We start from the raw sequence: 17,863 nt of genomic DNA, 5'->3' as shown, positions 1-17,863 counted from the left end.
TTCATCATTCTTTCACTGTCCATTTAAGTGAGGAGTTGGTGTCATGAGGAGTTGGTGTGACTAAATGGAGAATTACAATGCAGAGAGTGCTGTGTAATGATCATCATCACATCATGATGCTTTGTTAAGTTGAGAAGCTACTGTTTGAGTTCAGTTTTTTTGTTAAAAAACATTTAACTAAAAAAAGAGTAGTACACTGACATCTTCTGGTGCAAGGGCATAGCTACAATAATGTAGGACAGACAGCTGGGGTGTGTTCTCAACAAGTCAGTCTTCAACTAAAATGATGGCTAAAGGTGAATTAAAGACCCCCTAAAAAGTCAGACAGCTCTCTCATCAGCAAGCCAATCCAATTAGATTAGTTTTCCATGGGTTTGCCTTGTCATCAATTAAATTATAAATATGGTTTTATTGGCCTAAACTTCCACCTGGAAAAGGACTACCTTTGGCCAGCTACACGTTTACAATTTTACTTCACGGTTTACTTCACTCAGTCACCACACAGAAAGACTGCTGTGACAAAATGTTTCAAAGTTGTCTAAGTGATTTATATATTTCTATATTTTGGTGTTCTAACCTCCGCCCCTCAACTGAGCACGCACTGGATGCTGGGATTCTGCAAGCTCGGGAAAACGCCATCTTTAAACCCCAGAAGAAATCATAATTGAGCGCCGGGGATCAACGACACACACAGTGCCTGCCTTGGTTTTTACATTTTGTGGGCATCGTCATGATTAGTTTGTTGACCGGCGAAACAAATACGCAACTAATTGAAAGAACTGTAAATACTCAACCAAGTCACATTGTATGGTCTTAAAATTGTACTATCAGAAGGCTAACATCAAGAACAATACTAGCTAAACGGAAAGACAACGGACGAATAATCAAGGCGTTGTTATTCAGCTAGCTAACCTGTGTTGAAGGCGCTTTGACATTACGTTGTTTTAAAAGGCTTGATTTGGGACTCGACTGCAGTTTTAGTCCCGACTTCACCCATCCCCAGCGGCCCAGCCGGAGATGCGTGGAAGATGTCGGTTTCGGGGCTGAAGGCCGAACTGAAGTTTCTGGAGTCCATTTTTGATCCAAACCACGAACGCTTCCGAATTATTGACTGGAAACCGGATGAGTTAAACTGTCAGTTTAATGTGACTGGAGAAAAACTGTTGATTATACATTGCAACATTACGGTAAGTAGGGAAACGAGGCGACATGTCTATTTGACGTTAGTTGGCTAGCCAAGTAACCGCGGTAACTAGTTACAGTAGGTTAGCTTAGAACACGCAGTTATTTTGCCTGGCGGTGCGGGACAGGCGAACGGACAGATAGTCAAAGAAACACTCAGCAAATTGTGGCCAGTCGAACGTTAGTCAGCTATCATTTAGCTTCTTTAGCCATGCAATGTTTGTGACTTTTGTTTCTACTTCTAGTAGGAGTCTAAATATTTGCATGTTAGCAAGCTAGCTAACGGTAGCTGACTTTTGTTTCTATTATAGTGACTTAGTATGAGTAAAAATACGTGCATAATACTATTGTAGGTTACGTAGCCAACGTCGCTAGCCAAAATACTGAGATACAAGCAAGTCTGATTTTAGCCAAATAGTTATTCTAAAAACTGGCATGACATTATGGTAGGGCCTAGGCTAGGCACGCTTTCTGCGTCACTGATGAACATTTTTAATGTTAGCTAGCTACACTTCCGCATTTTCTGAAGTTAGTTGATTGTCAAACAAGCTAGCTAACGTAGTGGTTGTTATATTTGCATGCTTCATGATCAACACAGTAAGTACTAAGTTAACTATACCAATGACGTCAGTAAATAATTGCTAGGTATCATGATTCAAAAGCATCACTTGTCAAATAAACAGCTTCTGGTCTTGTCAACAGACCGTGATCTGCTAGCTGTATGCTATTGGTTTGTATTTTCCAATTTGCTACATTCGTTTGACCAGCATACTGATTGAATTCAGTGCTCTTAACGTTATTTGGCTAGTTAACATTCTACAAGGAATGTGAAATGGCCACCATCACACAACACATTAATTTAGTTTCAGGTAATGTAAAGTAGTAATCAGATTTATTTTTTCTGTTTAAAATGACTTGAGATTTCCCAGATTTATGATTGACACGTCAATGTTATTGATCCAAATATTTATCATATTTCTCAGCCATATAATGCTGATTTATTTGTTTGCTTCTCTCATCCTCATTGAAACCCATGTCTTACAGGAGTCGTACCCCTCCACACCTCCAATCTGGTTTGTGGACTCTGATGACCCGAGCCTGACACAAGTGTTGGAACGCCTGGAGGATGTCAGAAAGGGCAGCACCCTGGTAAGATCCATTTCAATTCCAGCCTTTGATCTAGTATGTGGATGCTTAGGAGATTTCCCAGTGTTCAAATAATGATAATGATAAATATATTTGAAGTATTTGTTTACAATTTTGTTGTTTAGCAGATGCTCATATCCAAACTAAAACTACCATATTATACAACATGAATATTAATCAAATCAACTTCAAGTAAGTGTTATGCGGAGCAATTAAAAACAGGTTGTTTTTCAAACTATCACATCTCTTCAAATGACTAATTAACCATACCTGTTTTGGTGTTGTTGGGTAAAGCATTTATGATAGCCTAGCTGTCACTCAACTCCCCTATTTCATACTGCTGTTCCAACCGGTATTGGAGGTTAAAGGGAGATGAATGTCAGACCAATTCAGGGCTGTTCTCTGCCTGTTTCCTCTTGTCTTAGTTCTAGCTTTTAGACAGCGGAGGTTTTTGAAGTCACCCTCATGTCACTCAAACATCATAGGACAGCCCTCTGTCATGTTTGGTGAGAGTGCCTCTGATGGAGAATCAGAAAGATGGGTCTTTTTGACAGGCACACTGCCACAGTGACAGTTTCAGCAGGCCAAAAGGCCTTGTCATGTGAATATTTGAGAGCAAATAATTTGTTACCTGCACTGAATACAACACCTGTTGACCTTACCGTGAAATGCTTACTTAGAAGCCCTTAACCAACAGTGCAGTTCAAGAAAGAGTTAAGAAAATATTTACCAGTCTGGGCGCAAGCCCCCAGGCTCCCCCAGCACAGAGCAAGCCCTCACCCTCCCCCCCCTAACTTTTGCTGCTGCTGAAAGAAATCCAAGGGGAAACACTGAGCTCTCTGTAGGCTATATCTTGCTTATGTAGCTACATTCTTTGACTTAGCCTACTTACTAACACTGCATGCTCTGTTTGTAGCCCACCAGATCTGCATTTTATTGTACTCTTATTAAAGTTATCTCTGGTGATTAGATTTTCTCTGTTGCACCATGCATTATACAACATTTTCACCATGTATGGACCAGGCCTACATTCAGTAGAATACGCTTCTTCTATAGCAATACTGAGAAGCTTGCAGAGGTACACATTTCTGCACTGTTACTGTTGCTAAGGTGTCTGACATTCCCTGACACAATCTTACCTTTCATGTTCTCTGAGGGTGTGCCGTGGTGGAGGTACAATGCAGTGAAAAAGTATTTGCCCCCTTTCTAATGTTCTGTTTTTGCATATTTTCTTACACTGAATGTTATCAGATCTTCAACCGAAACCTAAAATAAGATCAAGGGAAGTTGAGTGTACAAATAAAAAAACATGTTATAATTATTGAATGAAGTTATTCCACATCCAATGGAACATTTAATTTTCCCCTTACACAAAGTACCTGGTTGTTCCACCTGCAATGACTGCAACCAACAACTACAGGAAGCAGTTGATCACTCTCTCACATCAAATTTTGACCCACTCTTTCATGTAGAACTGCTTTAACTCAGTGATCTTTGTGGGTTTAAGTCTGGACTTTGACTAGGCCATTCCAAAATGGACAATTTGTTGCTATTCAGCCATTCTGATGTAGACTTTATTTTTCTGGTGAAAACCAGACACTGCATTCCACAGTAAGAACCTCATACCAATGGTCAAGTGTGGTGGTAGTGTGTTGGTTTGGGGATACTTTGCTGCATCAGGACCTGGATGACTTGTAATCATTGAAGGAACCATGAATTTTGCTCTCTATCAGCAAATTCTACAGGAGAATATCAGGCTGTCTGAGCTTAAGCTGAAGTGCTGCTGGTTCATGCAGCAAGACAATGATAAAAAAAAAACACAATCAAGTCTACATCAGAATGGCTGAAAAGCACTACGTTTTGGAACGGCCTAGTCAAAGTCCAAATCTGAACCCGATTTTGAGATGTTATGGCAGGTCCTGAAACGAGCAGTTCATGCTCGAAAACCCACATGTCGCTAAGTTAAATCAGTTTTGCATGGAGGAGTGGGTGAAAATTCCTCCACAGCGATGTGAGAGACTGATCAACAACGACTACAGGAAGCGTTTGGTTGCAGCTAAAGGTGGCACAACCAGTTGAGCATAAGGGGGAAATGACTCTTTCACGCAGAGGCATTGGGTGTTGCATAACTTTGTTTGTTAAATAAATGAAATTAGTTTATTTGTTTGCTTAGGTTCCCTTTATCTAATATTAGGTTTTGGTTGAAGATCTGATAGCATTTGTTGTAAAAATATCCTTTTTCACAGCAGTGTATCTGAGACATGTCTGTGCTGTGTTATCTAGTGCTGCCTGTCCTCCCTACCTCTAACTGGCCCTGCTGGTACTGTCCCTCGGTCCCCCAGCTCCTGCAGCAGCTAAAGCGGCTCATCTGTGACCTCTGTCGGCTGTACAACCTGCCCCAGCACCCAGATGTAGAGATGCTGGACCAGCCCCTCCCTGCCGGCCCTGTAGGACAAGACCGAAAGGTAAGGGCGGCTAATGACCGCTCAAAATATGTGTTCTGGTTTTCAAGTACTACTAGGCCTATATATTTTCCATTGGATGGCATTGAAGTAGGGGTCTCCCGAGTGGCGCAGCGGTCTAAGGCTCAGTGCAAGAGGCTTCACTATAGTACCTGGTTCGAATCCAGGCTGTATCACATCCGGCCGTGATTGGGAGTCCCATAGGGCGGCGCACAATTGGCCCAGAGTCGTCCGGATTTGACCGGAGCAGGCCGTCATTGTAATTAAGAATTTGAATCTGACTTTCCTATTTAAATAAAAATATTTTTAAGTAAAAAATAAGCATCTAGAGGCTTTTTCATCTCCTTTCACACACCTAAAGTGAGTCATGTGCCTAATCCCTTTGTTTAGTTTTATTGTCAAAGCTACCAAGGAGATTGAAGACACTTAGCTAATGAAAGGGTTTAAAAACCTGCATGAAGAACCTAATACTGTTCTGAAACCGTCCGTCAGCACAGACATTAATGATTAGTGCAGAGTCCAGTAGATGGAATCAATAGACTCTTCCTGTGCTCGGGGTCAGTGGGAGGTGCTAGCATATTTTACCTCGAAACCAATGAAGACACAACCTTAGCCTCATATAGTCTACTTGAGGAATTAGAATGACTGAAGCAGAGGATGAATGTGAAGCAAGAGCAGCCAGGACAGCTGTGCTTTAAACAAACATTGATTCTTGGGCTGAAAGAAAGGGGACGGGGGGCACTGTTGTGCTATGCAAGACGAGGAATGTTGTTTCTGTCTACCCAGAAACTCGCTTACTGGTTTTGCACATTTCAGAACATTCCTACAAATATCTCTTGAGTTTTGTTACCAGACTACAGACGTGGCATGTTAGGAATGAGATTGAACTATGAACTCATCTTTCTCGTTGTTTTTTCTTTAGCATGGGGTCACAGACGAGGTCACGTCCGAAGAGGAGGAAGAAGAGGAAATGGGAGAGGTCCTTTTCAAATAAATGTTATTCCATATAGCACTGCACATTACCACGCTGATATGAGCTGAGCTATGCTGGATGTCAAGCTCTACTAGATAGTCAATACCAATAACACATATTTGCTGTCTTCAAGTGTTAACTTGAAGGAAAACATGTCTTCTAGTGCTCTTGTCATTGTGTGTGTGGTGCCAGCAGGACATTGAAGACCTGGACCACTATGAGATGAAAGAGGAGGAGCCAGTGGATGGGAAAAAGTCTGAGGATGACGGCATCGAGAAGGAGAACCTGGCCATCCTGGAGAAGATCCGCAAGAACCAGAGGCAGGACCACTTGAACGTAAGTGCTCATTCGGTAAGGTGACATTTTATACGCTTTTGGGGGATGCATGGGGAATGTCTGTCGTCAGTCTAGAACAGTTTACTGGACCCAGCACTGTTACACTGGGATGTCTAGAGTGCCCCTTTATGATATAGCCAATATGCATGCATCTAACCAGTTTCAGGTGGTTCTGAATGCATGTATTTTCCATTTGTTTTTTGGTCAGTGTTTTACTGATGGAATTTCTTACCAATGCAGTACACCCAGATTATGCTGTTTAGGACTCCAATTTGTAACAATGACATAATCAACATGGATTGCGTAGGCTGAATTACAGTAATTAGTCATTCTGATAGTAATCATATTATCTAACATTTACACATAGCTTTCTTAATTGTTGCTTATGAACACAGCCGTTTCCCCTAAGGTATGTGAGCAGCTCTGAGAGACTTATAAATTAGATACTCTGCTCTCATCCTCCACAGTCCCTACTGCATTCAATGGCTCAGCTCTTCAAATCTATCATTATCACAGAGAACATTGCTATGGAACCTGTGAACTTCTCCCCATATATTGTAGCGAACTGTATACTGCCAGTTAGTAATGAAGCATTTTGTCTCTATGCTGATCAATAACTGTTCATTTATAGGAGTTTGTAGACGTTTTATCTAAATGCAGAGCTATTAGTATATTTGAACTGAGCCTGTAAACATTTGATTTAATTGTCGCGGAGTCTATGTGCATTATTATCATTGAATGTGCTGCATGTTTGGGTATCGGTGTATTACCCTGTGTGTGTTGTGTGTTGCAGGGTGCAGTGTCTGGTTCAGTGCAGGCCTCAGACCGCCTCATGAAGGAGCTCCGGGAGATATACCGGTCCCAGAGTTACAAGATGGGTACGTACTTCACTGCAGCAGCACTAGAAAGCTCTTCGGATATGGTGCAAAAAATAATACAAACATGACAGTTTGATTCAGAATGTCACTTATCATACTATGCATTCTCTTCCAGGTATCTATTCAGTGGAGCTGGTCAATGACAGCTTGTATGAATGGCACATCAAGCTGAGAACGTAAGTAACTCTTTACCATAGGAGTTGACAGTACTGTATAATTCTAGCATGTGACTGACGTATTATGATGTGCTCTATTTGCTCAACAGTGTAGATCCAGATAGTCCCCTGCACAGTGACCTGCAGGTTTTAAAGGAAAAGGAGGGAATGGATTACATTCTGCTTAACTTCTCATATAAAGTAAGTACCAATGCTGATACTAGAAAGCAGAGACCGTTTGGTAGTTTTGGGTGTTCTCATTTTAATGCTATTTTGTGCTCTACCTGCAGGATAATTTCCCCTTTGATCCACCGTTTGTACGGGTGGCTTCTCCTGTGCTGTCTGGAGGGTGAGTTCAGTTCACTGCGTATGAGTGGAATGGTTTTGTTTTTCTGCAGCGTTTCCGCTGTGACTGAGTTGCTCCCCTCACTTAACCGTGAAGGAAGGGCAGGATCTTGTGGTCTAGACTAATTGTCAACAGCCAATGAAAAGCTGAATGTCAGAAGTGACAGTTTAGCTAAAAGGAGATTGTCTGTGCTTGTGGATAAGAGATGTATTGTGGTCTTTTGATCACTTAATGTCTACATATTCTAATGTTTTCCTTTCACCTGCTGTCTTCTAAGTTATGTTCTTGGAGGGGGTGCCCTGTGCATGGAGCTTCTCACAAAACAGGTATGTTTTTATGCCTCAACAGTGAACAAGTTAACTGACATTATTTCACAGTGGAGGTAAATGCTAGTGCATTGACGATGTATCGCCACTTGATTTCAGGGCTGGAGCAGTGCCTATTCCATAGAGTCCGTAATCATGCAGATCAACGCCACTTTAGTCAAGGGAAAAGCCAGAGTGCAGTTTGGAGCCAATAAGGTAAGCATTGTTTAAGGGGCCAGAGAGCTTTGAAATGTGTTAACATGATGCATACTACAGGGTGTATTGACACTGTTTTGACATGGATAAAGGGGTGAGCTCCCTGGTGTTAGTGGCCAGCTGGTCCAAGCTGCTCTATGGAAATGAGGTATCAGCACTTCATTTAAACAGGACATTGTTATTTAGCGTCGCTGGGACAGTGCGATGCTGCTGATCTCTTAATGCTGACGCTTCACACGAGTCCACTTCATACTGTCATTTCTCTCCCTCTTCTATCAGCACAGTCACACTAATCTGGCTCTGGGATCCCAGCAGACTTTGGATCAAACCAAATGACAGGGATATTTATAGACAATCTGTAGTTTCAAGGAATCTTGGGCCCTCTTGCTTGATAATCTCTGAGTTCTTTAAAAGTTAGGATCTAACTATGTACACCAATGAAAGTCTTGATACTTAGCTATATTGTCAAATCCTGTCTAATGAAAGTGTTTATCATATTTGTCCTGAGGTTACGTAAGTTGGGTAGGTGAAATGGTTCATAGAATGCTAGAAACGTACCTATTAATCAAAAACATAAGAATACCAATGTTTCTGTCACTGGGTTGATAGGACTCTGGCCTTAAGAGCCAGTTCCTCTGATGCTGAATTTGAATAAACCCGCATCGGGCAAAATAGACCCAGCTTCCGGCACCTCAGATTTTCCCCACAGTTCGACACGCTATTTATTACCTTGCAATTAATGGTTAACTGCGGTGGGCGCAAACGCAGCATGATGTCAGTACAAGCGGCAAAATTCTTTGGGGGAATCAATATATGCGCTGTTTTTGTTTCAGAACCAATACAATCTTGCCAGAGCACAGCAGTCATACAAATCCCTGGTCCAGATCCATGAAAAGAACGGTGAGTGTTACCATCTCCACTTACACATCTTGTATCATATTTGACCTTGAGATTACATCCCACCATACATCAGTCAGTGGTTGGGAAATTATGTACAGTTGTGTATTTGCAGTTGAAGTCGGAAGTTTACATACACCACTCCACAAATTTCTTGTTAACAAACTATAGTTTTGGCAAGTCGGTTAGGACATCTACTTTGTGCATGACACAAGTCATTTTTCCAGCAATTGTTTACAGACAGATTATTTCACTTATATCACAATTGCAGTGGGTCAGAACTTTACATACAACTAAGTTGACTGTGCCTGTAAACAGCTTTGAAAATTCCAGAAGCTTATGTAATGGCTTTAGAAGCTTCTGATAGGCTAATTGACATAATTGGAGTTAATTGGAGGTGTACCTGTGGATGTATTTCAAGGCCTACCTTCAAACTCAGTGCCTCTTTGCTTGACATCATGGGAAAATCAAAAGAAATCACCCAAGACCTCAGAAAAAACATTGTAGACCTCCACAAGTCTGGTTTATCCTTGGGAGCAATTTCCAAACACCTGAAGGTACCACTTTCATCTGTACAAACAATAGTACACAAGTGTAAACACCATGGGACCACGTTGCCGTCATACCGCTCAGGAAGGAGACGCGTTCTGTCTCCTAGAGATGAATGTACTTTGGTGCGAAAAGTGCAAATCAATCCCAGAACAACAGCAATGGACCTTGTGAAGATGCTGGAGGAAACAGGTACAAAAGTATCTATATCCACAGTAAAATGAGACCTATTTCGACATAACCTGAAAGGCCCCTCAGCAAGGAAAAAGCCACTGCTACAAAACCGCCATAAAAAAGCCAGACTACGGTTTGCAACTGCAAACAAAGATCATATTTTATGTTATGGAAAAGTCCTCTGGTCTGATGAAACAAAAAAAAAAACTGTTTGGCCATAGTGAGCATCGTTATGTTTGGAGGAAAAAGGGTGAGGCTTGCAAGCTGAAGAAAACCATCCCAACCGTGAAGCACGGGGGTGGCAGCATCATGTTGTCTGGGTGCTTTGCTGAAGGAGGGACTGGTGCCCTTAACAAAATAGATGGCATCATGAGGTAGGAAAATTATGTGCATATATTGAAGCAACATCTCAAGACATCAGTCAGGAAGTTAAAGCTTGGTTGCAAATGGGTCTTCCAAATGGACAATGACCCCAAGCATACTTCCAAAGTTATGGCTTAAGGACAAAGTCAAGGTATTGGAGTGGCCATCACAAAGCCCTGACTTCACCCAATTTATTGTGGGAAGCTTGTGGAAGGCTACCCAAAACATTTGATCCTAGTTAAATAATTTAAAAGCAATGCTACCGAATACTAATTGAGTGTAAACTTCTGACCCACTGGGAATGTGATGAAAGAAATGAAAGCTGAAATAAATCATTCTCTACTATTATTCTGACATTTTACATTCTTAAAATAAAGTGGTGATCCTAACTGACCTAAAACGGAATTTTTACTAAGATTAAATATCAGGAATTGTGAAACTGAGTTTAAATGTACTTGGCCAAGGTGTATGTAAACTTCCGACTTCAACTGTATGTGTATATACACTGCTCAAAAAAATAAAGGGAACACTAAAATAACACATCCTAGATCTGAATGAATGAAATATTCTTATTAAATACCTTTTTCTTTACATAGTTGAATGTGCTGACAACAAAATCACACACAAATTATCAATGGAAATCAAATTGATCAACCCATGGAGGTCTGGATTTGGAGTCACACTCAAAATTAAAGTGGAAAATCACACTACAGGCTGATCCAACTTTGATGTAGTGTCCTTAAAACAAGTCAAAATGAGGCTCAGTAGTGTGTGTGGCCTCCACGTGCCTGTATGACCTCCCTACAACGCCTGGGCATGCTCCTGATGAGGTGGCGGATCCTGAGGGATCTCCTCCCAGACCTGGACTAAAGCATCCGCCAACTCCTGGACAGTCTGTGGTGCAACGTGGCGTTGGTGGATGGAGCGAGACATGATGTCCCAGATGTGCTCAATTGGATCCAGGTCTGGGGAACGGGCAGGCCAGTCCATAGCATCAATGCCTTCCTCTTGCAGGAACTGCTGACACACTCCAGCCACATGAGGGCTAGCATTGTCTTGCATTAGGAGGAACCCAGGGCCAACCGCACCAGCGTATGGTCTCACAAGGGGTCTGAGGATCTCATCTCGGTACCTAATGGCAGTCAGGCTACCTCTGGCGAGCACATGGGGGGCTGTGCGGCCCCCCAAAGAAATGCCACCCCACACCATGACTGACCCACCGCCAAACCGGTCATGCTGGAGGATGTTGCAGGCAGCAGAACGTTCTCCACGGCGTCTCCAGACTCTGTCACGGCTGTCACGTGCTCAGTGTGAACCTGCTTTTATCTGTGAAGAGCACAGGGCGCCAGTGGCGAATTTGCCAATCTTGGTGTTCTCTGGCAAATGCCAAACGTCCTGCACGGTGTTGGGCTGTAAGCACAACTCCCACCTGTGGACGTCGGGCCCTCATACCACCCTCATGGAGTCTGTTTCTGTTTGAGCAGACACATGCACATTTGTGGCCTGCTAGAGGTCATTTTGCAGGGCTCTGGCAGTGCTCCTCCTTGCACAAAGGTGGAGGTAGCGGTCCTGCTGCTGGGTTGTTGCCCTCCTACGGCCTCCTCCACGTCTCCTGATGTACTGGCCTGTATCCTGGTAGCGCCTCCATGCTCTGGACACTACGCTGACAGACACATCAAACCTTCTTGCCACAGCTCGCATTGATGTGCCATCCTGGATGAGCTGCACCGCCTGAGCCACTTGTGTGGGTTGTAGACTCCGTCTCATGCTACCACTAGAGTGAAAGCACCGCCAGCATTCAAAAGTGACCAAAACATCAGCCAGGAAGCATAGGTATTGAGAAGTGGTCTGTGGTCACCACCTGCAGAACCACTCCTTTATTGGGGGTGTCTTGCTAATTGCCTATAATTTCCACCTGTTGTCTATTCCATTTGCACAACAGCATGTGAAAGTTATTGTCAATCAGTGTTGTTTCCTAAGTGGACAGTTTGATTTCACAGAAGTGTGATTGACTTGGAGTTACATTGTGTTGTTTAAGTGTTCCCTTTTATTTTTTTGAGCAGTGTATGTGTGTATATATATATATATATCTTACACACACAAGTATGTTGACACCCCTTCAAATTAGTTGATTCGGCTAGTTCAGCCACACCCATTGCTGACAGGTGTGTAAAATCAAGCACACAGCCATGCAATCACAATAGACAAACATTGTTAATGGAGAGATTTGTGACTTTCAACATAGCACCGTTACAGGATGCCAGTTTGTGAAATTTCTCCCCTGTTATAGCTGCCACGGTCAACTGTATGTGCTGTTATTTTGAAGTGGAAACATCTAGCAGCAACAACGGCTCAGCTGCCAAGTGGTATGCTACACAAGCTCACAGAACGGGACCACCGAGTGCTGAAGCGCGTAACGTCTTTCCTCGGTTGCAACACACTATCGAGTTCCAAACTGTCTTTGGAAGCAACGTTGGCATAAGAACTGTTCGTCGGGAGCTTCATGAAATGGATTACCATAGCCGAGCACCCACACACAATCCTAAGGTCACCATGTGCAGTGCCAAGCGTCGACTGGCATGGTGTAAAGCTCACCACAATTGGACTCTGGAGCAGTGGAAATGCGTTCTCTGGAGTGATAAATCACACTTCACCATCTGGCAGTCCAACGGACGAATCTGGGTTTGGCGGATGCCAGAACTCTTGCCTGCCGGAATGCATAGTGCCAACTTAAGTTTGGTGGAGGAATAATGGTCTGTCTGTTTTTCATGGTTTGGGCTAGGCCCCTTTCGTTGCAGTGAAGGGAAATTTTAACAATATAGCATACAATGACATTCTAGACAATTCTGTGCTTTCAAATTTGTGGCAAAAGTTTGGGTAAAGCCCTTTACTGTTTCAGCATGACAATGCCCCTGTGTATAAAGTGAGGTCCATACAGAAATGGTTTGTCGAGATTGGTGTGAAAGAACTTGACTGGCCTTCACCGAGCACTGACCTCAACTCCATCGAACACCTTTGGGATGAATTGGAACACCGACTGCGAGCCAGGCCTAATCCTCCAACATCAGTGCCCGATCTCACTAATGCTTTTGTGGCTGAATGGAAGCAAGTCCCCACAGTAATGTTCCAACATCTAGTGGAAAGCCTTCCCAGAAGAGTGAAGGCTGTTATAGCAGCAAAGAGGGGACCAACTCCATATTAATGCTCATGATTATGGAATGAGATGTTCAACGAGCAGGTGTCCACATACTTTTGATAGTGTATTACAAGCGCCAAGAGGGTTTCATATGGCAGCTATAGTGATTGTTCTTAGGTCAAGATAAAATACAGCTAACTCTTTGCTCATTCCTACTGTCTAGGATGAACTGACTGTTTTGTCCAGTATAACTGAGTGCACTGTCTCTTGTCTGATCCTTATAGGCTGGTACACTCCCCCTAAGGAGGATGGGTAAGAGGACTGTTGCCATGCCTCCACTGGGACCACATGTCTTAGGGTCAACCCCTTTCCCTCCCCATACTTTTCTTTTCCCTCTAACTGGAGTTGTTTTCATTGGGAGTTTGTTCCCCAGCCAGTTCCACCCATTCTGTTATCATGAGAACCAACCAATGGTGAAAACCCCCTCACTCACCAACCACCTCACTGACCTTATAAATCCACTTCTCAATAGGGGATCCACCCTCTCGCTATTTATCTTTCTCTCATTTGTGCAATCGCTTCCTTTTACAATCTCACCCCTGATCCCTTGAGCATTGAATGAACTCCATATCTTGTGCAACTCCCTTAAATCCTACTCTGGGCAAGCAAAGAAGAGCTTACTTACTGCCTGTGATTTCTGGTCAAGGTTGAGGCATGGCTTTTGCTAGTGACTGAAGCTGTCTGTTACGTGACTGGGGCTGAGATTCTCCGGCCACAGACTGGAACAGAGAATGACCGGTGACATTGGAGGCTGGGATGGACAATGAAACACTGGTAGTGGGAATGAGCACCACCTCACTCCCCATTGATGGCCTCTCATGTCTGCTTGTGTATCTGTATATTGCTAAGATCCCTTCTTCTGGAATAACATGTCCTCCTGAGGCTTATTTCCTTAAAAATGCCTGGTCTACAAAAGCCAAAGGCCCTGAAGGGAGAGGAGAGCTATAGACCGCTTACCAAAGTGGGACTGAGACAGCTTAATGGAGGATATCCTGTTGAGCACAAGAGGTGTAGACCGCCTCCTCCACCACCCAGCCCTCTCGAGCTGCTTTCGGAAATATGACCAGGCTTAGCAAAGGCAGGTTGGATTTAATCACTATAATGTAGTTGAATTTAACTCCACATGTAAAACTTGTAAAGTTGTATTTCTGAGAATTGATTTCATTGTTTTTAATGTAACCTTGTGTGGGTCTTGGGGTTCGAGCGGGCCGAGACTGCGTTAGTATACCCTTGGCTATAGCAGGGGCATCAATCAAGGTGTATTTTCAGACGTAGGATAACAAACCATTTGCTTCATGGATACTCTTGCAGAAGTTAAAAGGAACACGTTTAAACCATGTTTTTATGTAAGCATAATGACTACTATTGTTTTTTGTTTTCCCGTATAAATTGAAATACTTGCATTTTTTTGTTAGTGGTTTGATATGTTCAAAAGTGACACCATTCCTTTTACGCAATGCGACAGTGGTGTTTTTTGGGCATTCCAGATATGCTGGCTAATTTCCCCGGTGACACAGACTTGATGCACCTTTCAGTGAGGCTATGCATACAATCGTTAGGAAGTTATATGTACACGCAATAATTTGAAAACTGCTCAGCGCAGTCCCCTGCTTCATTTGAATCCATGGTCTAACTAGGTTGTTCACACACTCATCTCATTGCTGCAGTGGACTTCACTTCATACCACATGCTCAATAATAAAATATTTGTTGATTTGAAAGAAATATTTTCAAGTCTGACTATAAGGTGTGTGTAGTAATGCCTTCAACAAAAGACTGAGCACCAGTGATTTCCATCCTTTGCCCCCCCCTCTCTAGTACCTTATTTTCTATCTGATTATTCACTTATGAGCTGACCACCTCATGATCTTGGTTGTCAGTGGGGTCATGAACCCCTAACTCATGACCATCCTCAGCACTGTCAAACCTGGAGCATGCCAAGTCTTAGCTATATGAATAATATGCAGAATATTGTGTGATGCATTTAATTTAATGTTATTACACACATTAATGGGTATTTTTTGTGTGTGGGTGTTATCCACTTTGTTAGAAATCTGTCACAAAAACCAGCATAGGAACCAACTTGTTCCTAGTAAATATTCCTATTTTTTTTTTTGTTCAATGATGTTGGTCAGCCCAACACACTAACCTCATCCAGAACTATGTCACCCTTGTGAAAAATACTAATAATGGGCATCTAATGTATAATTAAGCTCCATCTACCTTGTATTTTTTGTAATGTAAGCCACCCCACCTGTATAACACAATGCATCACGTTCTCTCAAAATGGTGGCACTGAAGACTCATTTAGAGGTTTATTACTATTCACCCGACTATGGTGACTGACTTCATTACCAAATATGTCTACTACCCATGGATAACCGTTGATCGTTGTCATAGCCGTTAGGTATTGGTACCAAGTGTGCCACAGCTTTCCCACATGTCTGACCCATCGTGAACATGCCCTGGCTAGAAACTCCCTCCCTGTGTTCTCTGGAGAAGCAAACTCAGGAATACATGGCTACTGCACACTAGACTTAGCAAGGGATTGCTTCACAAATGTCACGATGCAATTATTAATTTTTTTGTTACTATTGTTTACTTCCAAATTGTTTTCCCCTCCTATAATTACAGTAACCATTGGCCTGTGCACTCTCCATTTGGCTTGTCTGAATATCTTTAAAGTAGTGACTGGTGGAGTGATGTGGGAGGGGCATGTTTGCACTTTCTTGATATATATGGCCTAAATCTCTCATTCAATCCCTCATCAATTTTGTGACACTGAAAGGTGAACCAATGCTTTACCTCACCCATTTAAGCTCATTTAACCTCATTGTCTTGGGTCTTTGTTTTTCTAGTCTAGGACATCTTCATTGTGATCCTGTACCTCCTGGTTTTGTAGTCTTTTGCATGTAGATATCTCATCAAGTACTTTCCCAGTCTAGGGACTCTATAGACTAGAGTGTGTGTACTGGACAGTTTTGGTTTATCAGGTTGGATCATTTATATTAGTTTTCACAGGTCGGTAGATGTGGTCTCTGTAAACCCCATCTCTGGGAATGGATTCCTTTTTTATCGATTCATGTAGGACTGACACTCACCAGATCAGGTTAGTTCTAAAGGATAACAATTGCAAAAAGGCTGTCTCCAACACTTATGGGCGTCCCACCCGTGTGTTAAAGTATGAGATTGGAAAGAAATGACCTACTATTCTGTCCAGAGCAGGACTCCAACTCTTACTGTTGAAATCCCTGTGTCATCAGAGCAGACGTCAAATGGGCTGTTAACTCCGTGGAAGGCCCCATGTCTGTTCTAATGTCAGTTGTGCGGTGAATTACAGATCCAGACCAGTTGTCTAACAACCCAATGCTTTGGGAGATTTTGGTTTGAGACCTGAAACTAATTATTGGCTCCTTTTCTGGCTTCATTTTGTGATTGGCATTTGAGCGGGTTATAAAGTTATGCACTGTTCGCATGCTTTGGTTTTATTTTGTTTTTTTCACTGCAAGGGTTATTTTGACCATGTACAGTAATTTGTAAACTTGCATCAAGTTTATGAATAAAGAATTTTATTAAATACTCCTGTGTACTATTTGAGATGTGATACAGAGTTGTATAAGTATTTTATATAGGACCCTCTGCTTAAGACTGAAAACATGAATGGTGATAAATATGCCCTTGTAGTGGACAGTTGTCATTTTGACCAGCAGATGGTGACAAGTGTCCTATACATAAAGATGCAGCTTTTGCCTTTGGCATGAGATTCAGATTTGGCTGTTCTCTAGTGTGAACCAAAAGGGCAGAGGGGAATGGCTTCCTGAGTGTTTTAAGTTCTAAAAGCAATGTTTTTGCAAATGGAAGAGCAATGCAATCACACTGGATCTGGAACACTGAGTTGGGCTAGTATGGTGATACCACTTCAATAGATGTTGGTTTGGCTTCTTCAAAACATACCAGGAATATTTTGGGCAGAAAATCCATACAAATAGTTTCTTTTCTCTGGGTGCAGCAGATTGCCACGAGGGTGCTGGAACATTGTTACAAATGTATTGAAACGGTGCATTTGGAAAATAGAGGAACTCTCGAGCTCTGTTAGTGACCAACGGGTTCTTGGTCACCTCCCTGACCAAGGCCCTCCTCCGCCAAATGCTCAGTTTAGCCGGGCGGCCAGCTCTAGGAAGAGTCTCGGTGGTTCCAAACTTTTTTTCCATTTAAGAATGGAGGCCACTGTTCTTGGAACTTTAATGCTGCAGAAATGTTTTTTGCACTGTATCTGTATTTTATCCATATGATACATTTGGAGCAATTGATATTTTGCCATGACTATCACAAGTCAAGTCTGGTCGCCTCATATTCCCTCATCAATACTTTGGAGCCACAGTGGTGGAGTGAGTTGGCAGGGTTTGAGCAATCCCAATCCCATTCTGATGTAAAAGCCAAATTAATCCCTGGGTTATTACAGGGAGCATTGCTGTAGTCATAGTAAAAACACAGTTCCTTTTCTCATCAGCCAGTCAAACAACATGTCCTCCTTCAAATCCCTCTAAACTGGTCGCTGTTCTCATCCCTGCATGAACAGTTATGGTTATAAACCACTCAAACCAAGTACAGACATTGTGCATTTGGAAAGCCTTTTGAAGTCCACTGGCCAATCACAAGGTAGAGTGGACCCAGTCAAACGGAGGC

The 17,863-nt window shown here is 42.6% G+C and overlaps 1 protein-coding gene across 2 annotated transcripts; it reads left to right on the top strand.

Annotated features, from left to right (window-relative positions):
- Nucleotides 1-607: 607 nt before the first annotated feature.
- Nucleotides 608-16,756, top strand: LOC129834425 (ubiquitin-conjugating enzyme E2 Q2-like). 2 transcript variants are annotated; one of them, XM_055899394.1, is made up of 13 exons: nt 608-1,187; nt 2,227-2,331; nt 4,671-4,793; nt 5,713-5,769; nt 5,959-6,099; nt 6,893-6,977; nt 7,093-7,153; nt 7,243-7,333; nt 7,423-7,481; nt 7,756-7,804; nt 7,904-7,999; nt 8,833-8,899; nt 13,403-16,756. In XM_055899394.1, exons 1-13 carry the CDS (start codon nt 1,029-1,031, stop codon nt 13,432-13,434), a joined length of 1,125 nt encoding a protein of 374 aa, XP_055755369.1. In that variant the 5' UTR covers nt 608-1,028; the 3' UTR covers nt 13,435-16,756. The 2 variants fall into 2 exon arrangements, with proteins under 2 accessions (XP_055755369.1, XP_055755368.1); XM_055899393.1 differs by having other exon boundaries at nt 5,959-6,114.
- Nucleotides 16,757-17,863: the final 1,107 nt, after the last annotated feature.

This window comes from Salvelinus fontinalis, chromosome 35 (genome assembly GCF_029448725.1).
Source record: "Salvelinus fontinalis isolate EN_2023a chromosome 35, ASM2944872v1, whole genome shotgun sequence".
NCBI lineage: Eukaryota > Metazoa > Chordata > Actinopteri > Salmoniformes > Salmonidae > Salvelinus > Salvelinus fontinalis.
This window is presented reverse-complemented; position numbering and strand designations above follow the sequence as displayed.

Coding starts and splice junctions, on each gene's coding strand:
- LOC129834425 (XM_055899393.1), top strand. CDS start 1,029: ATGTCGGTTTCGGGGCTGAAGGCCGAACTGAAGTTTCTGGAGTCCATT. Junction 6,978..7,092: donor GTCCCAGAGTTACAAGATGG/GTACGTACTTCA, acceptor ATTCTCTTCCAG/GTATCTATTCAGTGGAGCTG. Junction 7,805..7,903: donor TGGAGCTTCTCACAAAACAG/GTATGTTTTTAT, acceptor ACTTGATTTCAG/GGCTGGAGCAGTGCCTATTC.